Genomic DNA, 21361 nt, shown 5'->3' on the forward strand with positions numbered 1-21361 from the left:
TAGGGAAAGCTACCATTCTTAAGCTTCTCAGTTAAGATTCACTCCAGAAACTCCTACAGTTTTTTTACAGTGCTGCCCTATACTACCAAGACCTCATCCATGATATGGCGATGAAAAATATCACACTAACAGGCAGTTGTTTCAACAGCTTGGTTTGGGAAAACAGCTGGCTGATCTACTCATTGATAAAAACTATATAGCCTTCCTTAGACTGTACCAGTAATAAACTTCCTGTGGAGAATCATGTTTAAATGTTCCCTCAAAACCTTCCCCTAGAAAACCAACATGTCAGAGAGAACAGTCTAGTCTTCTACAAACCGGGAGTTTTTGATGTGGAATTGTATCACATGCTACCTCCCCCTTTCTTTTTTCTGAAAATGTTGACCAGATTTAACTATCCATTTGTATAGGTATAGTAGGCAAGTTCAGAGTTTGCAGTGAGGATACACCAACTCAGAGCTTACCATCAGCTCTAGCCATACCATCAAGGATCCCCTGCACATCTTCTAAGTCAGAGGTGTCAAACATGAGGCGCAGGGGCGGGAACCGATCTGCCCCAGGGCTCTTATGCGGCCCACAAGCAACTAGTACAAGGGAGGAAACAGGAGAGTGCTCGAGGCAGAATGGGCAGAGCCACTCTGATTGTGGCTTCGGCATGGTGGAACAACCACGTCTGCAGCAGTCAAGAAGCATGGGAGCATCCGCCCAGTGCTGCACTGCTCGCTCTCTAGTCTGCCCATATAGTTTTCCTTCGCACACCCCTCCCAGCCCATGAGGCCTTGCAGTGAGGATACACCAACTCAGAGCTTACCAGTTGCTGTCCTTTATACAGTTTATATCTCTGGTGCCTGACATTACATTTTATGGCAAATATGGCCTGGCCAGACAAAGTAACATTTATGTCAGATCCGGCCCTCATGACAAATGAGTTCGACACCCCTGTCCTAAGTATGCTGTGCCAGCAGCAGTGTGAATGCACTGAACCTACTATAAGATACTCGGTGAACTGTAATACCACTGATCTTCAAATACTCTTCCAATGGTAGGTTGCTGCAGCCTACAAATGGGTCATGCCATGCCGCCCCACCCAAATGGCACCACCATTTCCTGTATTTGTAACAGTTGTATAATAAAGGCAACTTTAACAAATGCTTACGTGTTCACAAGAAGCTGTTCCTTCCAGGATTTAAGAGGTGTCTGCATCTATATTGTTTTGCAGATGGCAATCTGAGACAGAGAAGAAAGGTAATAATGCATGGTTAAAAATGAAAATTGGGTCCCATGTTGCAGGTAAAAATTAAAAGTTGGGACTGAGTTTGCAATGACTGGATACTACTGTGATAATTATTTTACTACAAGACTGAAATGGGTAGTGAGCGTTAATATCCTTACTGAAGCAAACTGTTCTCACCAAATCTGCAGGATCAGAGGTTCTACGAATACAGTACAATCCTAAAAAGAGTTACCCCTCTAAACCCATTGACTTCAACTGATTTAGGAGGTGTAACTCTGTTTAGGATTGCACTTGCAAGAGAACACAAACATGATTGTACGTTTTCATCATCAGCAATCTAACCAGGATGCAATAACAATGTAATGGAAGGTTCCTAACAATCAGAAATGTTAGCCAGTAATGTTTTTGTTCCTGGCAAGGCTGTAAAGTGATGGGAAAATAAAGTTGTCAGCCCTAATCTGATGACAGGGAAATGAGAAATGTCACAAGAATGGGAAATGCAGAGAAATGAGTGAAAATAACTATCATCAAACTGAAGAGGAAAGAGTCATAACAAGGTGTGGTGTATGAACAATTGCTTCCTGAGCAGGTGGCATACCCAGAACCCACATCCAAGGAGGCCATGAGTGAAGCGGAGCAACCAAGGTCACTGTTGTGGCTTTAACAGCAGTTTGAGCTACAAAAATCAGCAGGTGAATCTTCGAGGAGAAAGATAAGCATTATCACCTGCAATGTCTGAAGATTATACTGCCATTAATAGCTGGGGTGAGGGGGGTGATAATAACAACAACCATAACAGGAAGTTATCAAAGACTGAATATGGCCAAACTACTTAGGAAAGATAACCGTTAGATATTAATATTTGAGTTTCATGTACATGGAAAGCCAGAGGAAAATAACACCATTACATCTTTTATCTAAAATGGGAGACTCATTCTTTTATAATGAGGACTCCAGTTATCAAAGAAAAAAATAGGTGAAACAGATGCAGGCTGTTTCCCTATTGAAAGCTCAAAACAAATATATACAGCTACAATTTGGAATTGTCATTTATCCCCAGGAATCCATTATTCCCAAACCTTTAAGCCTCCATTTACCCCTTTAGGAGTATTCCAGTTTGTTTACTTTAAAAAATGTTGTTTGTTAGTGGTTATTAGAGATTCCATTGCAGATTTAGATTTGAAATACTATTCTCACCAATTTTGGTGGTGTGGCTTATGACCTGGTTGGTAATGGTATATAAGTTCACCTCTTTCCATTACCAGCCTACCCTTCAGCCATTATCAGCCCACCCTTCCACCTGTTCTACAATGGAGTTGTTCTGCTATGGAGTTCATGGTGTAAAACTGTTGCCACAGGAAAGGGTTAGCAGGAAAACTGCAGCAGTAGGGAAAGGAGGAACTTTAGTCGAGGCAGAAGAGTGACTGTGTGGCACTCACTCAAGTAGCTCCACAACTGCATGCTCTAATTAAGGAAAGAGACATGGATGCTTGAAGCATCTTTAGCACAGTAATCCCTTCTGAAGATTTCAAACACATTCTGAGCACACACAAAAAAACCTACCAAAGAATTAGTGGCTCTGGTAAACTATGAGGGTGCCCAGTGATAACTTCTGAATGGCAGAGATATGGCTGAGCAACTGAATGTGCTGTTCACTAGGGCTGCTTCTGAAATTCTCCTCATAACATACTTCTGAGATTCCAAATGAAGGCCTGTATAGAAATATTGCTTCTATATTCACATGCCTTCTCCTGTGATGTCTTTTGATAACATGCTGTGTCTTATTTCCTGTTACAAGCCAAATGGTGAGGCCACATGGCATCAATAGCCATGCCATAAACCCACATTCTTTCACACTTTCATGCCAAAAGCCAGACTTCATGGCTCCACACTCTGGCCCACTTGCAACCAGTCACATACACAATGAAGTAGCTGGAGTTTGGGTCAGATGACTGCAGGCAGGGTTTCCAAACTTCCAGCCAATCCCACAAACCTGATGTTAGCAACCATGGCAACCAACACTTGGGCACACCCATGCCCACTCGCAATTGGCTGATGGCCACAGCTAATTTGTGACTGGAATTGGAGTATAATTGATTGATCCCTATGGGAGTGAGCTCTTGCTTTTTGCTCTCCCTTCCTCCTCTTGTCATTGTCTGTTTTATTGCACCTGAAATGCTGCCTCTTGAGAGACAAAGAGTTGCTTTGTGAACTGGAGTACATGGTTGTGCAAGGATGGGATTTCTCCTTAAAATTCCTTGGTATATACTTGGACTATTTTGGACGGATACTCCTGACTTGGTAACTATGAATCATTAATGTTTAGTTAAGGCAAACAGCCCTAGCCTTTGTTATTTTTTGTCATCTCTGGTAGTCTGTGCTAAACTCTGTACTGAATAAAGATCCTTCTTATTTCTAATTGTCTCTGGTGTTGTAACTGAATTCCAAGTCTAAGTCTTGTGCCTAACCCTGACCACATATGCTACCTTGGTAAGAGTGTGCATCTCTGGATTGAGTTGCTAATGTGTTCTGTCCCAGATGACAACTAAGGGTTTGGAATCTCTTACCTTAGGAGAAGCTGGGACTAGTGAAAAGAGGTTCTGGTGGCAAATTGTCTGGAAACCAGAGAGGGTATAGACCATCTCGTGGTTTGTTGTTTAATGTACTGAAAGTACAGGATTCCCTCTCATCCCTGGACTGGCCTGGGTGGGCTAATCCTGTACAAGGCCCTGGTCACATGGGCCAGATAATGCGGGGGGGGAGGCATGGCTCTTTGCACCGGCACAATTAGACCCGCCAGAATGCGATCAGACACATTGGTGGCACACCATGATTTCGTCTGTCAGCGCATGTGCATCAAGGAGGACAGCCAGGGGAAAGCCGTGTGCTGGCGCAATCACACGGAACGCCTCCATCGGCAGCCCATGGCAAACCATTTGCTAGTACATTTGTTGAGATACTGTTTAACTGCGCAGCTTCGGCGGCACGCCATGGGTTGGCCACGGATGCACTACGCTTGCCAGATGTTGCAGTGTGATCGTACCCTGAAAATCCGTCCAGCATTCGTGGCTCTCCCGCAGCAAATTTGGCATGTGAACGGGGCTGAACTTTTGTTTCTGTGATGCAACTATGTCTTCTTGGTGTTTAAAAATTTCCTGAATGTTGTACAGACCGCTGTGAATGTGCATTTGGATACAATTTTCTGTTCCTTCCATTAATTTGTCTTTTTTTCCTTCCTCTACCATCTTGCTTAAAACCCTTGTGATCTCAAGAACAAAAAAAGGAAAGTTCCCCCAAAACTCCCCCCAATTGAGTACATGACAAACAATATGTAACTTCCTCTAAATTATTGATTAACCAATAGGGACTCTTAGATCACCTCATTAACAATACTACATGCTCCTTCTCTGGCTGGAACATCTACATGGAGTCTAATTGGTTCTATGCTAATTAACTACTATTTGTAAACACAAACAACATTAACTCTTCCACGAAAGAAGTGGAGACACTTGTATATTCCAACAGGAATGAGTTTTAGAAAAGCCCATTAAACAAAAATTAAGTTGGAGCAGAATTCAGCACAGAGTAAACTTGTTCATGGTATGTAGCCTAAAAACAGAGTGCCTTTTAAAGGTTAGTTATGACTCATATGTATAATTCAGTTATTACGGAGCCAACTAAAAATGTGGATTAAAGATGCTAAAAAGAAAAGTAAATCAGGGCATAAAGCAGGTTATTATTTTGTAGGTAAGCAATTCACTGGAATACAGGAAACAGAAAGCAGACATACATAGATCTCAAAAGTTTTAAAAACTGAATTGATATCCAGGATATCAGTAAAGAAGAGTTCTTTTTCCTTCCTGCATATACAGGATTGACCTGGAAGACTGTGTACCATCTGGAAAAGCAAAAACTGCAGAAGGAACAGGGGAATATGGGATGGGCTGTGGCTCAGTGGAAGAACCTCTGCTTTGCGAGCAGAAGGTTCAGTCTGCAGCAACTCTAGTTAACAGGACCAGGCAGTAGGTGATGTGAAAGACCTCTTCCTCAGACCCTGGAGAGCCACTGCCAGTCTGAGTAGACAATACTGACTTTGATGGACGGATGGTCTGATTCAATATAAGGCAGCTTCATATGTGGGGACTGTGAACATAAGCTAGTGTGAAGTTTATCCCCTAGACGCATAAGTTCCCAAACTTATTTGGCCTACTGCCAAAAGGCTGCTTTAGATAGGTTCTGGACTCTTCTTTCTTTATGCTTCCACTGCCCCCTTGTTATTATTCAACACCCCTCAATTGTACCCAAGGCCCTGACCACCCACCTGGATCATTCCAGCACCCTCAAGGGGGCGGCATTGCCCACTTTGGGAGCTAGTGCCCTAGAGGAACAAATGAGAGTACTAACAGAATTTGAGAGATATACAAGCTCTTACTCCAATACACGAAGATCACTTCTATTTCAAAAATAATTATAAAAAGTAGCTTATTGAATTGACGAAAGTCACCCTTAAGGATGGGCATGAACCGGGAAAATGCAGTTCAGTTTGGTTCGTGGTTTGATGCCCAGTTTGCGAACCACAAATAATCACAAACTTTTAGCCACCAAATGAAGTCGTTCAATTCATGAAATTCATGACCTGGTAGAACTGCCCTCAGTGTGCTAGATACTCCAAACTCACAAGGGATCTATGGCTGACTCTCCTCTGCCCACTCTCCAAGTTTGGTGGGGATTGCATTTACGGGTTCCGAGTTATGGCCCCTTAAGAAGGTGCCACCAGGAAAGTGCTTTTTGCAGAAATGACCACCTACCATTTCACCAGAAAGCTCTTTCCTGGGGCACCTACTTTGGGGGGCTGTTACTCAGACCCTGTAAATCCAATCCTCACCAAATTTGGAGGGCAGGTAGAGGAGAGTCAACTGGAAATACTCTATAAGCTTGGTGTCTCTAGGTCTATACACTCCTGAATGTCTTGAACCTGCGCCTGTCAAAATGACCACCTATTATTGACAGGCAGGATCAGGAGTGAATAGAATAGATCCTGTGCAAGCTAGAGACATCAAAGTCACAGAGGACCTCCCCTAGATGCTCCTGTACATGCCCTCCAAGTTCTGCCCCTCCCATTGCTTTGAAGTCTGGAAAACGTATAGATTGAGCAGAGACAAACTGCCATGAGCCACCACAAACAGCTGGAAAGTTTGTGGAAAGGTTGTGCCAGTTGACCTGTTATGAACTTCACTTTGCAAACCATGAGCCATCAAATTTCACGATGCACTTTAGTTTGTGAGCCAGTTCGTGCCCATTCTTAGTCAACATCAGTATGCAGAGATTGAAAATTGGAGCCCATCTTGGATGAATTTGCCACGTGGAGAAGAAATTCATTTCATAGCCCATTTCACCAGCCTACATGTGTCCATGCCACCAGTCAGCCCACTTTCACCAGCTTTGTGGTGCTGCTCCACTCAGCATAAGTTGTGATGCATGCATCTAACATGAACTCTACATGGATCTGAATTCTTAGTAAGTCAGTTTGGTAATATGACTCACTCTCACCAAGTACACGTATAGTTGCCACTAAAAGGCCATGAAACAAATATCAGCACGATTTAGGTCTGAAATGAGAGAAAAAGCAAAAGTACTAAAGAAGTTGAGATTCCTCCTATGCTATTTCTTGCTTAACAGTGTCTGGGCTGTGGAGGGGCTTCTGGCAGAACAGTAGCAACAGGTGCTTACTCGGACACTCAGAACAGCCTTCTTGAGCAACAAAAGAATCAGGACTAGCAAGTTACAGAACACTAATTATAGCCAAACACTTTCCTTGGTGCTTCTGGCAATAGCTTCCTTCATTTCACAGTCTAATCCCATTACTTACAGCTGACAGCAGTCTCTCTCTCTCACGCACACACACATACATATATACTGGGGAGACTGCAAATAGTAAAAATCTTTATAGCCTTTCTTTCACCTAACTATTTTGCCTAGGATCCACACTAGGTATACTAAACTGCTTTCAGTCCAGGGCAAACAGCTCTTTCTTCTAATTAAATTGCAGCCAGGGTTCTCTCCCCCTCCCATTCATAAGACTTGAGTTTATTTTTTATCGTGACTGTTTTGGGTTTTTTTAACCATCCACTGATGAAATGTTTCAGATCAGTGCAGAGGAAGCAGTGATGTAATCAAGCACAGAGCTTAAAAATAGTCATAGGGAAAAAGCAGCTTTGTTCCTCAAAGGGAAGGAAGATCATGTGTTGCTGCAGAAATTCACATGACCTGCTTGATAAAGCAGCAGTGAGTCCACATTCCTATAGCAGCCGTACTCTCTCACACATTGGGGGGGGGGGGCACCAGAGAAAACTGTCAGCCTGCACAACTTCCAGCTGTTGCTTGCACTCACTGCTTCCTCAAAAGGCTTTGGTTCTTTCCCGCCTAACATAAACCTGTCAGTTTTCCTTCAAACAAGTTACATTTCCTAAAAGATCAACCAAAAATGTCTCTCTTTCTTATTACAATTTATATGATGGTGGGACCTGATGACTCCAGACAGGATTGCAATACTCTTATTTCTGATGCTGTACAAAAAAACACAGGAACATTTCAGAACATTGGCTACCTCTGCTTTTTCCACACACACCCTCGTATACAGCAGTAAAATTATCCTGTACTGATGAAGTTGTCTTCTCATAGGGCTGTAGTATGTATTCTGGCATTCTAGTGGAGGAGGAGGAGGAGGAGGAGGAGGAATTGGATGTATACCCTGCCCTTCACTTAGATTCTCAGGGCAGTTTACAGTCTCATTCCCTTCCTCTCCCCACAACAGACACCTGGAATATAACATCTCACAACTTAAATAAATCCAAACATCTACATACCAAACTAAAATATGTGGGATATCCCTTGCCTTGTTTTTACAAATTCTTCCCATTCAGTCAGTATTTACTCATCTGCAATTATCCTGGGAGCAAGATCCTATAATGCAATATCAGCTTCCTCCAAAATTTCAATCTGCACAGGTCTCAGGAAACTGAGATTCCAGAGACACCTTGAACTTTCCCCCCACTTTTTTCTTTCTAAGGAGCTCTGCAAATCTATTGTCCATTTTCAGTTTGGTTTAGTGATTAGGTGCGCGGACTCTAATCTGGGAGAACCGGGTTTGATTCCCCACTCCTCCACTTGCACCGTCACCAACCCGTACCGTCGGCCCGAAGAAGCGGATTTAAAAAGTACCAGCAAAAGGGTAGTGTCATGCCTGCCCCTGCTGATGTCATGCCTGCCTTTGCTGATGCCCCTGAACAGGCTCCTGAGGACCCTGAACAGGCTCCTGAGGACAGTACTGCAGCAGAAAGGCAAAGACTGGATCCTGTAGCTGAAAGCTATCTAAGTGGTGAGGAGGATAGAGCCTCCCAGGGAACACCTGCAAGGGATCAGTCTCTGCTGCAGCCCAGTAATTCATCATCAGACTCGCCTCCACCTGTAACCAGGCTCAGGAATGTAAGAAGACAACAGCTGAGAGAGCGAAGGCAGAATGCACGCATGCGTGCCAGAAGATCTCTTAGCCCTGATTACTGACAGGATCCTGTCCTCACTCCTGGCTAGCTAATGAGTTGATTAGCTAGCACTGTATATATGCAAGTCTGTTGCCAGCAGTCATTTGTGCTGGCAACGTCGTTTGTTCAGGACCTGAATCCTTGCATCTCTGCTCCAGACCTTGTGGAATTCTTCTCGGCTTGATCCTCGGCTTTTGACCTTTGGCTTTGTTGACCCTGCGTTCATCTCTGACTCCTCTGGTATTGTTGTGATTTATGGACTTGAAACTTTGGTATGTCTGACCCTGCTTTTGGACTGTGATTTAAACCTGCTTGAACCTTGCTACCTGATTTGCCCGGCTTGACCTCGGACTGTTCCTGGACTTTTGCTTGCTTGTGTCACGCCCCCTGGTCCTGCCGTGACAGATTGCCAGCACCCACAACGCTCACACATCCCCACCATGGAAGACGGAGCAACCGGAGGTGTGGACCCCATGGAGGAAATGCTAGCACAGGTACAGCACTTAACTCAAGCTGTGATTGCTTTGCAACAACAGGCTGCTACAAATGCTGTTGCTGTAGCAAATGCTGGTACACCTCCCCCACGTTGCCCAATAAATCCTCCTGATCGTTTCGGTGGGAATGTTGATGAGTTCCAGGCATTCCTTGCCCAATGTAATCTGTATATTGAGCTCAGGGCTCGGGACTTTGTTTCTGAGAAGGCTAAAGTTTGTTTCATTTTAAGCCTCCTTAAAGGGCAAGCTGCCAAATGGGCCACGCCCTTGCTGGTGGGGAATTCTCCCTTACTATCTGACTTCCAGGCTTTCAAGGCTCATTTTGCCGCTGCTTATGCCAATCCTGTGAAAGCTGAAACAGCTAACCGCAAAATAAGGGCTCTTACTCAGCATAAAACCTCTGTCGCTCAGTACACCAATGAGTTCCAGCTGCTGGCTCAAGACCTGACATGGAATGAGGCAGCGTTTATTGACCAGTATACTGAAGGGCTGTCTGACGAAATTCTAGATGAACTTGCACGCAGTGAACGCCCTGACACTTTACAAGCCCTCATCCATCTCTGTCTCCGCATTGATGGGAGGTTACAGAGCCGCCGCCAAAACAGAAAAAAGGCTCTCGCCTTCCCCAGCAGAACCCTTCAGACCTTCCACCGGCCTTCCTCCCCCGGCTCCTCTCCACCTCCTGCAGGCACAGAGCCCATGCAACTTGGCACCGCTCGGCCCCGCCTTACTTCTGAGGAGAAGCTGAGACGGCGCACTCAACAGCTGTGTCTGTATTGTGGAGAAGCCGGGCATTTTGCCTCCAGCTGCCCTGCCAAGCAGAAGCGCTCACCACAACCGGCTCCACCGGTAAAAGAGCAGCCCCAAGCCTGACCGGACCCCCCGGTTTGGGGCCTATTCTGGGGTCCTCCAGTACTCCATACTCACCACAGACTCCCTTCCTGGTGCCAGTGCGGTTGCAACTCCCAGACAACCGCTGGCTCTTCATCCACGCCATGTTGGACTCAGGGGCCGCCTGTTGTTTCATGGACATTCTTTTTGCCAAAGAACACGGCGTTCCCCTTCAAGAGAAGGCAACCCCAGCGCTTGTAGAAGCCATTGATGGACGCCTGCTCCGCTCCGGACCCGTCGTCCAAGAAACCCAGCCACTCACCTTGTGGATACAGCAGCACCAGGAACAAATAACTTTCGACTTGGTGAGGATGCCGAGGTTTCCAGTCATCCTGGGTCTCTCCTGGCTGCGCCACAACAACCCTCAGGTAGACTGGGTACATCAGGAGCTCCAGTTCGGCACCAGTCCTGCACCCACGCCTTCCGTGGAAACGATGGTAGACACCCCGTCTTCAGCACCATCGCCAGAACCATCACCAGCTGCTTTGCTGCTGGGCGCTGCGGCTCCCGCTTTACCTGCCACCTATCAGGACTATGCAGACGTCTTTGACGAAAAGGAGGCAGACCAGCTACCCCCGCATCGGCCCTACGACTGTGCCATCAACCTCATCCCCGACGCTCCGTTACCCTCAGGCCGCCTTTACCCAATGGCAGAACCGGAGCTGGCTGCGCTGAGGGACTATTTGGACAAAAATCTGGCCAGAGGGTTTATTCGGCCCTCTACGTCTCCTCTGTCTTCCCCAGTCCTCTTTGTGAAAAAGAAGACAGGAGACCTCAGGCTCTGCAATGACTACAGGGCCCTGAACAAAATCACCATACGGGATAGGTACCCCCTCCCGTTGATCCCTGAGCTCATGGACCGTTTGCGGGGAGCTCAAATCTACACAAAGCTAGACCTGCGTGGCGCCTACAACCTGGTGAGAATCAAGGCAGGAGATGAATGGAAGACCGCCTTTGGTACCCGCTATGGCCAATATGAGCACTTGGTCATGCCCTTTGGCTTGACCAACGCCCCTGCAGTGTTCCAACGCTTTATGAATGACATCTTCCGTGACCTCCTCGACCGCTTCGTGGTAATTTATTTAGATGACATCCTGATCTTTTCCGCCACCGTGCCTCAACACATTGACCACGTAAGGCAAGTGTTGCACCGCCTGCGCACCCATGGACTCTATGCGAAACTAGAAAAATGCGAGTTTCATCGTAAGTCTGTTGAGTTCCTGGGGCATATTATCTCCCCTGAAGGCACGCTGATGGACCCCAAGAAGGTGGAAGCCATTCTCCAATGGCAGCCTCCCCAAAACCGGAAGGATGTTCAACGCCTCCTGGGGTTCTCCAACTACTACCGCCAATTTATACCCGCCTATGCCGACCTCACCAAGCCTCTGACCCGTCTCCTTCGCCTGAAGGAACCCTTCCGATGGACCCCGGAAGCTGACCAAGCCTTCGCCATTTTGAAGCAACGTTTTGCGACCGGCCCCCTCCTGCGATACCCTGACCCGAACCTTCCTTTTGTAGTGGAAGCTGATGCCTCTAGTGTGGCCTTAGGGGCCGTTCTATCCCAGAGAGCGGATCCCTCTCAGCCGTTGCAACCCTGTGCCTATTACTCCCGGCAACTCTCCTCAGCCGAACAGAACTACACCATCTGGGAAAGAGAGTTACTGGCCATCAAGACCGCCTTCGAGGTTTGGCGTCATCACCTCGAAGGGGCCCGTCATCCAGTACAGGTACTCACAGACCATCGCAACTTGGAGCACCTCCAAACCACTCGCCGGTTGAACCAGCGCCAGATTCGTTGGTCCCTCTTTTTCTCGCGGTTCAACTTCACGATTTCCTACATTCCACAGACGCAAAACCAAAAAGCCGACGCTCTGTCCCGCAAACCGGAATATACCCCAACGTCGAAAACGGAAGCACCTGACACCAGTATCCTACCACCTAACGTCTTCGCCGCAGCTCCCGAACCTGCATCCCTCGCTGAGGACATTCGGGCCAGTCAGGCTACAGACCCTTGGGCTCAACAACGCCTTCAGGAGGTACAACAAGGGGATTCCAAAGACCTAACGGTCAAAGACGGCGTACTCTATCATCGGGACCGGGTCTATGTTCCTCCCGGACCCCTGCGAGCCCGCATCCTGCGCCTCACCCACGATGCACCTCCAGCCGGACACTTCGGGCAACACAAAACCGCTCATCTGCTCACCCCAGACTTTTAGTGGCCCCGGTTTCGGGCCGACGTTGACCAGTATGTGAGCACGTGTGATGTCTGCCGCCGGGCCAAGGAGGTTCCTGCCAAGCCCTCCGGCCTCCTTCGTCCGCTCCCTGTCCCATCGAGCCCTTGGGAAATCATCTCGATGGACTTCATCGTCGATCTTCCCCGCTCACACGGACATTCTTGTATCTTTGTGGTGGTGGATCTCCTCACAAAGATGGCGCACTTCGTTCCTTGTCCGAAAATCCCCACCGGGCCGGAAACTGCCCAGCTCTACCTCCATCACATCTTCCGGCTACATGGGGCCCCAGCACAGATCATATCAGATCGAGGCCCGCAATTCTCTTCCCGCTTCTGGCAGGCATTGCACCAGGGACTGGGGACGGAGGTTCACCTGTCATCCGCGTACCATCCCCAAACCGACGGCCAGACGGAGAGAACGAATGCCACTCTTGAACAATATCTCCGCTGTTATACCACGTACCAACAAGACAACTGGTACTCCTTGTTACCTTTGGCCGAGTTCGCCTACAATAACGCGGTGCACTCGTCCATCCAAGTCACCCCATTCGCAGCCAATTATGGATATAACCCCCGCTTCTTCTTGCCCGTTGAACCCCCATCTGACGTTCCTGCTGCAGATGCCAGGATCCAAGAGCTCCATGCACTTCACGAACTCCTTCGGGAGCAATTACAACATGCCAAGGAAGCCTATAAACGGGCAGCGGACCGCCACCGACAGGAAGGGACACCCCTGAAAGTCGGCGACCTCATCTGGCTCTCCACCCGGTACCTCCGCGCTCCTGGCCGCTGTGCCAAGCTCAACGCTCGCTTCATTGGGCCCTACAAAATAGACGCCCAGATCAACCCTGTAGCCTTCCGTCTTGTTCTACCAGACCATCTCAGGATTCACCCCGTATTCCATCGATCCCTCCTGCAATTGACAGCTCCTCCGGACCCGAACCGGGACACTCCACCAGCACCCCCACCTCCTGTCATGATCGATGACGAGGAGGAATACGAGGTGCAGCAGGTCCTCGATTCCCGCCTTCATAGGGGTGTCCTGCAGTACTTGGTGGACTGGAAGGGCTATGGTCCTGACGATCGATCCTGGGAACCTGCCTCTCACCTGCATGCCCCGGACTTGGTCCGGCACTTTCATACAGCCTACCCGGACAAACCTGGCCCTTTCGATGAGGGGGGGCCTGAGGGGGGGGATAGTGTCATGCCTGCCCCTGCTGATGTCATGCCTGCCTTTGCTGATGCCCCTGAACAGGCTCCTGAGGACCCTGAACAGGCTCCTGAGGACAGTACTGCAGCAGAAAGGCAAAGACTGGATCCTGTAGCTGAAAGCTATCTAAGTGGTGAGGAGGATAGAGCCTCCCAGGGAACACCTGCAAGGGATCAGTCTCTGCTGCAGCCCAGTAATTCATCATCAGACTCGCCTCCACCTGTAACCAGGCTCAGGAATGTAAGAAGACAACAGCTGAGAGAGCGAAGGCAGAATGCACGCATGCGTGCCAGAAGATCTCTTAGCCCTGATTACTGACAGGATCCTGTCCTCACTCCTGGCTAGCTAATGAGTTGATTAGCTAGCACTGTATATATGCAAGTCTGTTGCCAGCAGTCATTTGTGCTGGCAACGTCGTTTGTTCAGGACCTGAATCCTTGCATCTCTGCTCCAGACCTTGTGGAATTCTTCTCGGCTTGATCCTTGGCTTTTGACCTTCGGCTTTGTTGACCCTGCGTTCATCTCTGACTCCACTGGTATTGTTGTGATTTATGGACTTGAAACTTTGGTATGTCTGACCCTGCTTTTGGACTGTGATTTAAACCTGCTTGAACCTTGCTACCTGGTTTGCCCGGCTTGACCTCGGACTGTTCCTGGACTTTTGCTTGCTTGTGTCACGCCCCCTGGTCCTGCCGTGACACTCAGCCCCACCTACCTCACAGGGTGTCTGTTGTGGGGAGGGGAAGGGAAAGGGAAAGGAGTTTGTAAGCCGCTCTGAGACACCTTTGGGTAGTGAAGGGCGGGATATAAATCCAATCTTCTCCTCGTCCTCGTCCTCATCCTCGTCCTCGTCTTCGTCTTCTATATTCCAATCCACAAACACCTATGAAGGTTTTATTCCAGATCCAGACCAACTTAATTAAAGCTATAGAGACATAAGCTATCTAAAGAAAACCATGCACCACAGGGGTTTTTGTTTGTTTGTTTTCTGTATAAACAAACAGATTCTGAAAGCAATACGGTTCTTTAAACCAAAGAGTGGTTCCAGAAATGCTGAGAGGTCCTGTAATGGTAGACAACTATCATTAGCATTTGAAGTAATATCCCCATACCCAAGCAGTAGGAGTAACTGGGCCACCCTTACTGCAAGGAGAAAAACTTGCTATTGGGGGAATTACCATATGATTATTCTGAAATTTTCTGAAAAGATAAGAAGAGCCCTGCTGGATCAGACTGATGGTCCATCTAGTCCAGCATCCTGTGTCACACAGTGGCCAACCAGTTCCTCTGGATGGCCAACAACAGGGCATAGAGGCCAAGGCCTTCCCTTGGTGTTGCCACCTGACTCTGGGATTCAGAGGACTAGTGTCTCTGGATGTGGAGGTTCCCCTCAGTCACCATGGCTAGTAGCCATTGATAAATTTTGGATTATATGAGTGGACAGCCTCCATTCCAAAAGCAATGACTTATTTTTAACCACGTGTCCAAGATACCGCAGATAACACTCCCTTCAACATTTCAAAGATGAGAAAGTAATGGCACATTTATATGAAAGATCACTTTGAGAGGACCACTCCCTTTACACATTATTGAACACTCTGTTCTGTTTTCTATAAATCCTCTTTTGGTTTAAAAGCCAAGATTCTTTTTGTTTAGAGATATATTATAAAGCCATCATTGTCCAAAATTATGCTCTTGCAATTCAAAATACATATCAGGTATCTATAGTATGTGAAATTGCAGGATGTTTATATGGTGCCTTAGAGATAAGATGCAACCAGATCCCATCAGTAATTTTCCCCCCTGCTCCTAGACATGGAGGAGAACCCAAAGAATGAGAACCTGAGTGAAGACGGTCATTTTGTTGTTATTGTTGTTGTTGTTTTATTGTCCAAAGTCACTGTGTGGGAAATTTTAATCACTGCAGAATCCCACAGGTTCAGTGTCATGTATCATTGCAACAGTGACTGACAAGGCAGGAGGTGGCCTGGGAGCCCTGAATTTTGTTGATTAAAAAGTCAGGACTTGGCAGGATGAACACAAGCAAGGAATAACTTTGAGGCTTCTTTCATGGTAGCCAAGATGGCAGTTATGTTACGGGAAAAAGGGTAACCCATATAATTTGTCTTTCTTTTTAAAAAAAATCTGACAAGGTATAAATTAGGGAAATAAGGGAGAGGAGTGCAAATCAATATTTAGTTGCAAAGTAAGGGAGTTTTAAGAAATAATATGGCAGACAAAGATAAGGGAATGTTCTTTAGGTTACGAGAGACGTGAAATTCAAACTATTGTCAAGTATATTTCTCATTATTCATTTTCAAACATCACAACAGAGTACAAAACACGCATAACCAGATACTTGAATGCAAAGAAGAGTTATTTATATAGGTTGCTTTCAAGGACACTTATTGCGTTAAATAACTGGGAGCATTAGATGACTGAGCTTCACGTAATGTGTACTCTACTGTAGTTCCACTTTAAGAAACAAAAAGATGGAATCTGATTGTCCTAGAAATGCAAAACTAGAAATAGACTGAATTTATGAAGCATTTAGTTCTGTCTAATTTCTTTCAGAAGGCTACAGAAGAAGAGAAGAGATTGGATTTATATCCCGCCCTTCACTACCCAAAGGTGTCTCAGAGCGGCTTACAAACTCCTTCCCCTCCCCACAACAGACACCCTGTGAGGTAAGTGGGGCTGAGAGAGCTGTGACAGAAACTGCTCTTTTTTGAGAACAGCTATGCCAGAACTATGCCTTGCCCAAGGTCATCCAGCCAGGTGCAAGTGGAGGAGTGGGGAATCGAACCCAGTTCTCCCAGATTAGAGTCCGCACACTTAACCACTAGAGAGAGCGGAGTTGGCCACTGCTGGGACAAAAACAAACAAGTGAAAGTTGGAATTCAAACAGGTATGTATTTGGAACAGATCAATAAGCAAATCCACAAATGTCATTACAGTCATGATGGACATGAGAATGGCCTTTCCTGATGGATTCCCAAGGATTAGTTTTAGATAACTTCCCACAGATGGATTGGGTTGTATGTGAGCAAAGGAGACCAAAAATTTAAAGCACTAGAACTGTAATTTATTTTAGACTATAATTAGCTGCATTTCCTTTGGTAATCTCAAAAACTTAAGACGTGTACAACCCTGTCATTGGAGCAACAGGATAATTATTACAGTACAAACTGTTAAAAGTAAAAATGTCCTTCGTTTTTCTTTGATGTCTAAGAAAGAATAATTAATTTAAAGACATGCAAAAATTAGGGGAATTTAAAATATACATAACAAATGTAGTCTAGTCTTGTTGAGATACAGTGTGCCTTTTATAGACGTTTCCTCACTCTTCCAACCACAATGGAGCCCCTGCAGCCTTTCAGATCTACTCTTCAGGGTAGGCAGGTTATGAAACAGCATAATTAAACTATCCCAAATTAAAGCAGGTCTGACTTTTAAAAGTTCTTTCTGCAGTCCTGTGATTTCTCTGTGAACTGTATCACTTCTGGAAAATGGAACATTAACAAAGCCTTACTCTTCCATAAATAGATTCTACAAGGGACTATATAGCACAATGCATTGGGTTTTGTGGACAATTGATTCATTGCTGAAGCGCTTAAGAACAGAGGCCATCACCATAAATGATACTTTCACATGAAAATAAACACCAGCACAAACACCAGTTTGGGGTTATGCTCTGTTATTAGCAGAGTTTGTGGCCACCTGCAGGAGTTCCCTCGAGGTATCCTTCCCTATTACAAAGATGGCTTTGGGCATATCTGATACAAGACCACCGAGCTAAAATGGAGTTCTAGGTGGCTACCCCATGAAAATCATGGAGAATTTTACAAATAACTACTCCAAAGTCTTCTGGTGTTACGTATTGAGCCTAAGCCATCCCTGAATGTGGACCTTGAACAGGGTGAGCTTGCTCCCCAAGAAGAATAGCTGACCAGGATCCTGGAACTGACCTATAGATAAGCCGTGTAATGTAAATAGCCTATCCTAGGGAGTGGGGGTGTGTGGGGTGTGGTGTTTGCATGCTTTATAAGCAGGGCTCAAACACCGCTGGGTGTCCTTGTTGTGTTCCTGAAATCACTAAATAAACTAGAGCTGATCACTGCAATTTGTCCAGAACCCAGTATTTAACAGTTCCTTTAAATTACTCCACTCATTCTTCTTTGCTGCCATTTATGCCCACAGCTTTCAGAACTTCTATGTGGTACCCCCCTCCTTTCTCTCCCCTTAAATTCCATCATCTTTTCCAAGAAGGCTTCACGTTAATCCTTTAGTCCGCAAGCCCATCTGAAATTAGAGTTATGTTTCTTGTAACATCCCCCCCCCCCGTTTTCTGTGATATAGTGCTGCATTTGATTACTGCCTTTGTTTTCACTTCTCTAATTGGTTTGTTATCTTTGCCTTCCTTTAATCTTCCCTTTATTGTCTTAAGTTTAAATGTAAAGGTTTCCCTTGCTCGAAAGCCAGTCGAATCCGACTCTAGGGGGGCGGTGCTCATTTCCATTCCCAAGCTGAACAGCCAGCGCTGTCCGAAGACTTCTCTGTGGTCATGTGGTCGGTGTGACTAAATGCTGAGGTGCACTGAACGCTGTTACCTTCACACTGAAGCAGTACCTATTTATCTACTTGCAATTTCTTGCTTCTGAACTGCTAGGTTGGCAGGAGCTGGGGCCAGAGACGGGAGCTCACTCTGTCACGTGGCATTAGGGTCTCGAACTGCCAAGCTACAGACCTTATGGTCTGCAGCCCAGCATCTTAACCTCTGAGTCACCACGGCTCTTTTATTGTCTTACCCAGAGTCAAAATTTGCAAGCTCTTCGGGGCAGGGATTTGACTTTTTGGCTTATGTTTTTATGAAAAAGTTTCACATATGTAAATCATAATAACTACCAGCTGCAGTGCTAGGTGTGTTACCTTTACCTGTTCCATTGGCATTGTAGAGAACTGGAAACTTAGACTGAATACTTCGAATTCTTATTATACCTTGTTCTGCTGCCATTCTTTTACATGTAGAATATTATTACTGTTTTATGGATCTTCATTTGGAGTTGTTTGCAATAAAATTATGCTTGAAATGAACTGAAATGCTAACAACATGACTATATCTGTACTCTATGGATTATAGTGTACATTTTGGATTGTGATTTTGATATCTGGCAAGTAATTCCAGTTGCTTAGTCTAATGGTCATTTCCTATTGGCTTACTCTGGCTTTGAACTGATGGGAATTTATCCCAACAGGCTAGATATACATTTTCATTGTACTCTATACTAGAAATGGGCACGAACCTAAGTTCATCACAAACTTGGCTGGTTGGTGGCTCTGTTTTTTACATTGGTGGCACCAATGAATTAATTGTCAAGGCAACTGGGGGGGGGAATTCTGCAGCCCTGAAAACACCTATAGTAGCCCTCCAAAGCTTGACAGGCAGCTCTGGCTGCCAACAAGAGAGCTCCCATTCTGCTCTATGGGAGCAGAATGTATATATATACCCTCAGCTCACACACACCTCTTTTCACTTAGCAGCAGGCAGTTAGGCAGAGAAGATGTAAGATGCAGAGAGGAAAGGAAACTGAAAGCCATTCAGTGAGAAAACAGTGGGGTTGGGTGTGCTTGGTGCCTGCTTACAGGTCAGGGCTCTGATTGAGCCACCACCTGTCCCTCTGCTACAGCCAACCAGAGGGGCTCAGCCAATGGGTTCCTCAGCTGAGGACCCACACAAACACAAAACCTCCCCTTCGGTAGGAGGTTTTTTTGCACACCTGTCCCTGGCTGGGAAGGTGTCTGGTGGGTTCAGTGCTCTGACCCACCACCTGTCCCTCTGCTACAGACGAGCAGAGGGGCTGAGCCAGTGAGTTCCTTGGCTGAGGACCCACAAAACCTCCCCTTCAGTGGGAGTTTCTTTGCACACCTCTCCCCAGCTGGGGTAGTGTCTGGTGGGCTCAAGGCTCTGAGCCACCCCTGTCCCTCTGCTACAGCCAGGCAGAGGGGCTCAAGCCAGTGGGCTCCTCGGCTTAGAACCCACCCACCCACACAACTTCCCCTTCAGTGGGAGCTTTGCATATCTGTCCCCAGCTCGGGCGGTATCTTGTGACGGCCACACTGGAGTCGCGCTCCTTGTTGGAGACCTGCCGGTGCCTGGCTGCCCATTTCTCTCACAGTGTCAAGTCTGCACTCCAGCTGTGTGAGAGGCAAGTGGAGCCCCCCCCCAAAACACTGGCTCATACGGGACATGCCCACCCGCTAGAACTCCACCTACACAGTGATTGTGTGTCTGGTGGAGCAGAAGAGTGCCGTGCGGGACATCTACTCAATGCCCATTATGTGCAGGGGACAGGAGTTCTGCATAAGTTCCAACGAGTGGCAGACCCTCTCCTAAATAGTGCATGTCCTGAACCCTTCCAGGACACCACTTACATCCTCTGCTCCCATACAGACTGGACTGGGCACTGGCCCCCGCACTGGAACAGGAGACAGTTCTTCTCCCAAGGGCCAGGGCCTTAATGGAGAGATTGTGGACAGGTGTGGCCACCCAGTTGCATCCTCTCTGCAGGGAGGGGTGTCCCAGTCCAAGGCCGGGAATTCCCTCAAGGTCCAGGAAACAGGAGCCACACCCAGACCCTGCCGGGGGGCCCAGACCAAATGGGTGATGCCTCATGAGCTGTAGCAGTCCTGGGCCTCCAGCCAGGAGGCTGACAATGCCCGTGCTATGCCTGTCCCTGGTGAGTGGCAGCTCACCTTCAGAGGCCCCTCAACCACCAGCCCAAAAGGAAGAACAGGCTGGACGGCCAGGACCCCCAAGGGGAGCACCGGCCCAGGGCACGGAAGAGGGGAGTCCAGGGCGGGCCCTGGGCCGCAGGCGAGAGTGGCATGCCACATTCCCAAAGGTCCAAAGATCAATAACAGGGACTTGCTGACACTGCAAGACAGGGTCGGCCTGGCAGAGACCCAGGAGGTGAGACAGGAGGTGAGCAGCCTCCTCGCCGGTAATCCAACAGCGAGCCAGGGAGCAGATGGAAGGGAGGCACAGGCCCTGGTATTAGAAGGACTAGTCGGCCAGCCTATGGGGAAGGCAAGGGAGGACAGTGACACAGTGGGGAACCATGGGGGAAGGGGAAGGAGGGTGGAGAGGGAAATAAAAGGAAGCATGAATGCGGAAGCTGGGGAGGAGATAAGGCTGGAACTGGCAGTCGGGGAGGGAGAGAGAGAGAGGGAGAGAATGAAACACTGCTGCCAAGCCAGTCTGGCCAGCCGGTGGTGGTGATGTAACTCCACAAGGCCCTCATATCTGAGGCTTCCAGCAGTTCTCTGAGGCAGAGACAGCACGTCAGAGGTCAGGGCACGCAGGGTGGACAGCCAGCGGCCCAATAGAGGGGGAGTACAAAATGGTCTGCATTTGTGACCCCCGCATAAGGACAGCATCACTCTCTGTAATGTGGAGCTTATGCAGTGGAGGCAGGACCTTTACAAAGAAGTATGGTGGATGCAGGCCAACCAATGTGGCCAGAGGGAACAGGTGTGGAAGAGGCTGAGGAGAGGGGAGGAGCAGCAGCCTAGCACCTCAGCCCCCAAGAGCCCAACCGTGAAGAATCCCTACTGGCCCTCATTGGTGAGCTGGGAGGTTGGTGGCATTGGGGAGGCCAGGCATGCCCTGGCAGAGGACTCAGCAGAGGTGATGTTGAAGGAGTACCTTGACACGCCCCCCGAGCCTGCTGATTCCAATTTCCTGGAGTACTGGTCACA

The 21361-nt window shown here is 47.4% G+C and overlaps 1 protein-coding gene across 1 annotated transcript in view; it reads left to right on the forward strand.

Annotated features, from left to right (window-relative positions):
- Window positions 1-10678: 10678 nt before the first annotated feature.
- The window catches only part of RTL1 (retrotransposon-like 1), a gene marked incomplete at its 5' end in the record, with an annotated part of 47628 nt that continues 36945 nt past the window's right edge, over window positions 10679-21361 (forward strand). The window contains 2 exons of the mRNA XM_015424411.1: window positions 10679-12322; window positions 12377-13288. Coding sequence (XP_015279897.1) covers window positions 10679-12322; window positions 12377-13288 — 2556 coding nt within the window. The remainder of the gene's footprint in view (window positions 12323-12376; window positions 13289-21361) is intronic.

Source organism: Gekko japonicus, unplaced genomic scaffold (genome assembly GCF_001447785.1).
Source record: "Gekko japonicus isolate JY-2015 unplaced genomic scaffold, Gekko_japonicus_V1.1 scaffold26, whole genome shotgun sequence".
In the NCBI taxonomy this organism is placed as follows: domain Eukaryota; kingdom Metazoa; phylum Chordata; class Lepidosauria; order Squamata; family Gekkonidae; genus Gekko; species Gekko japonicus.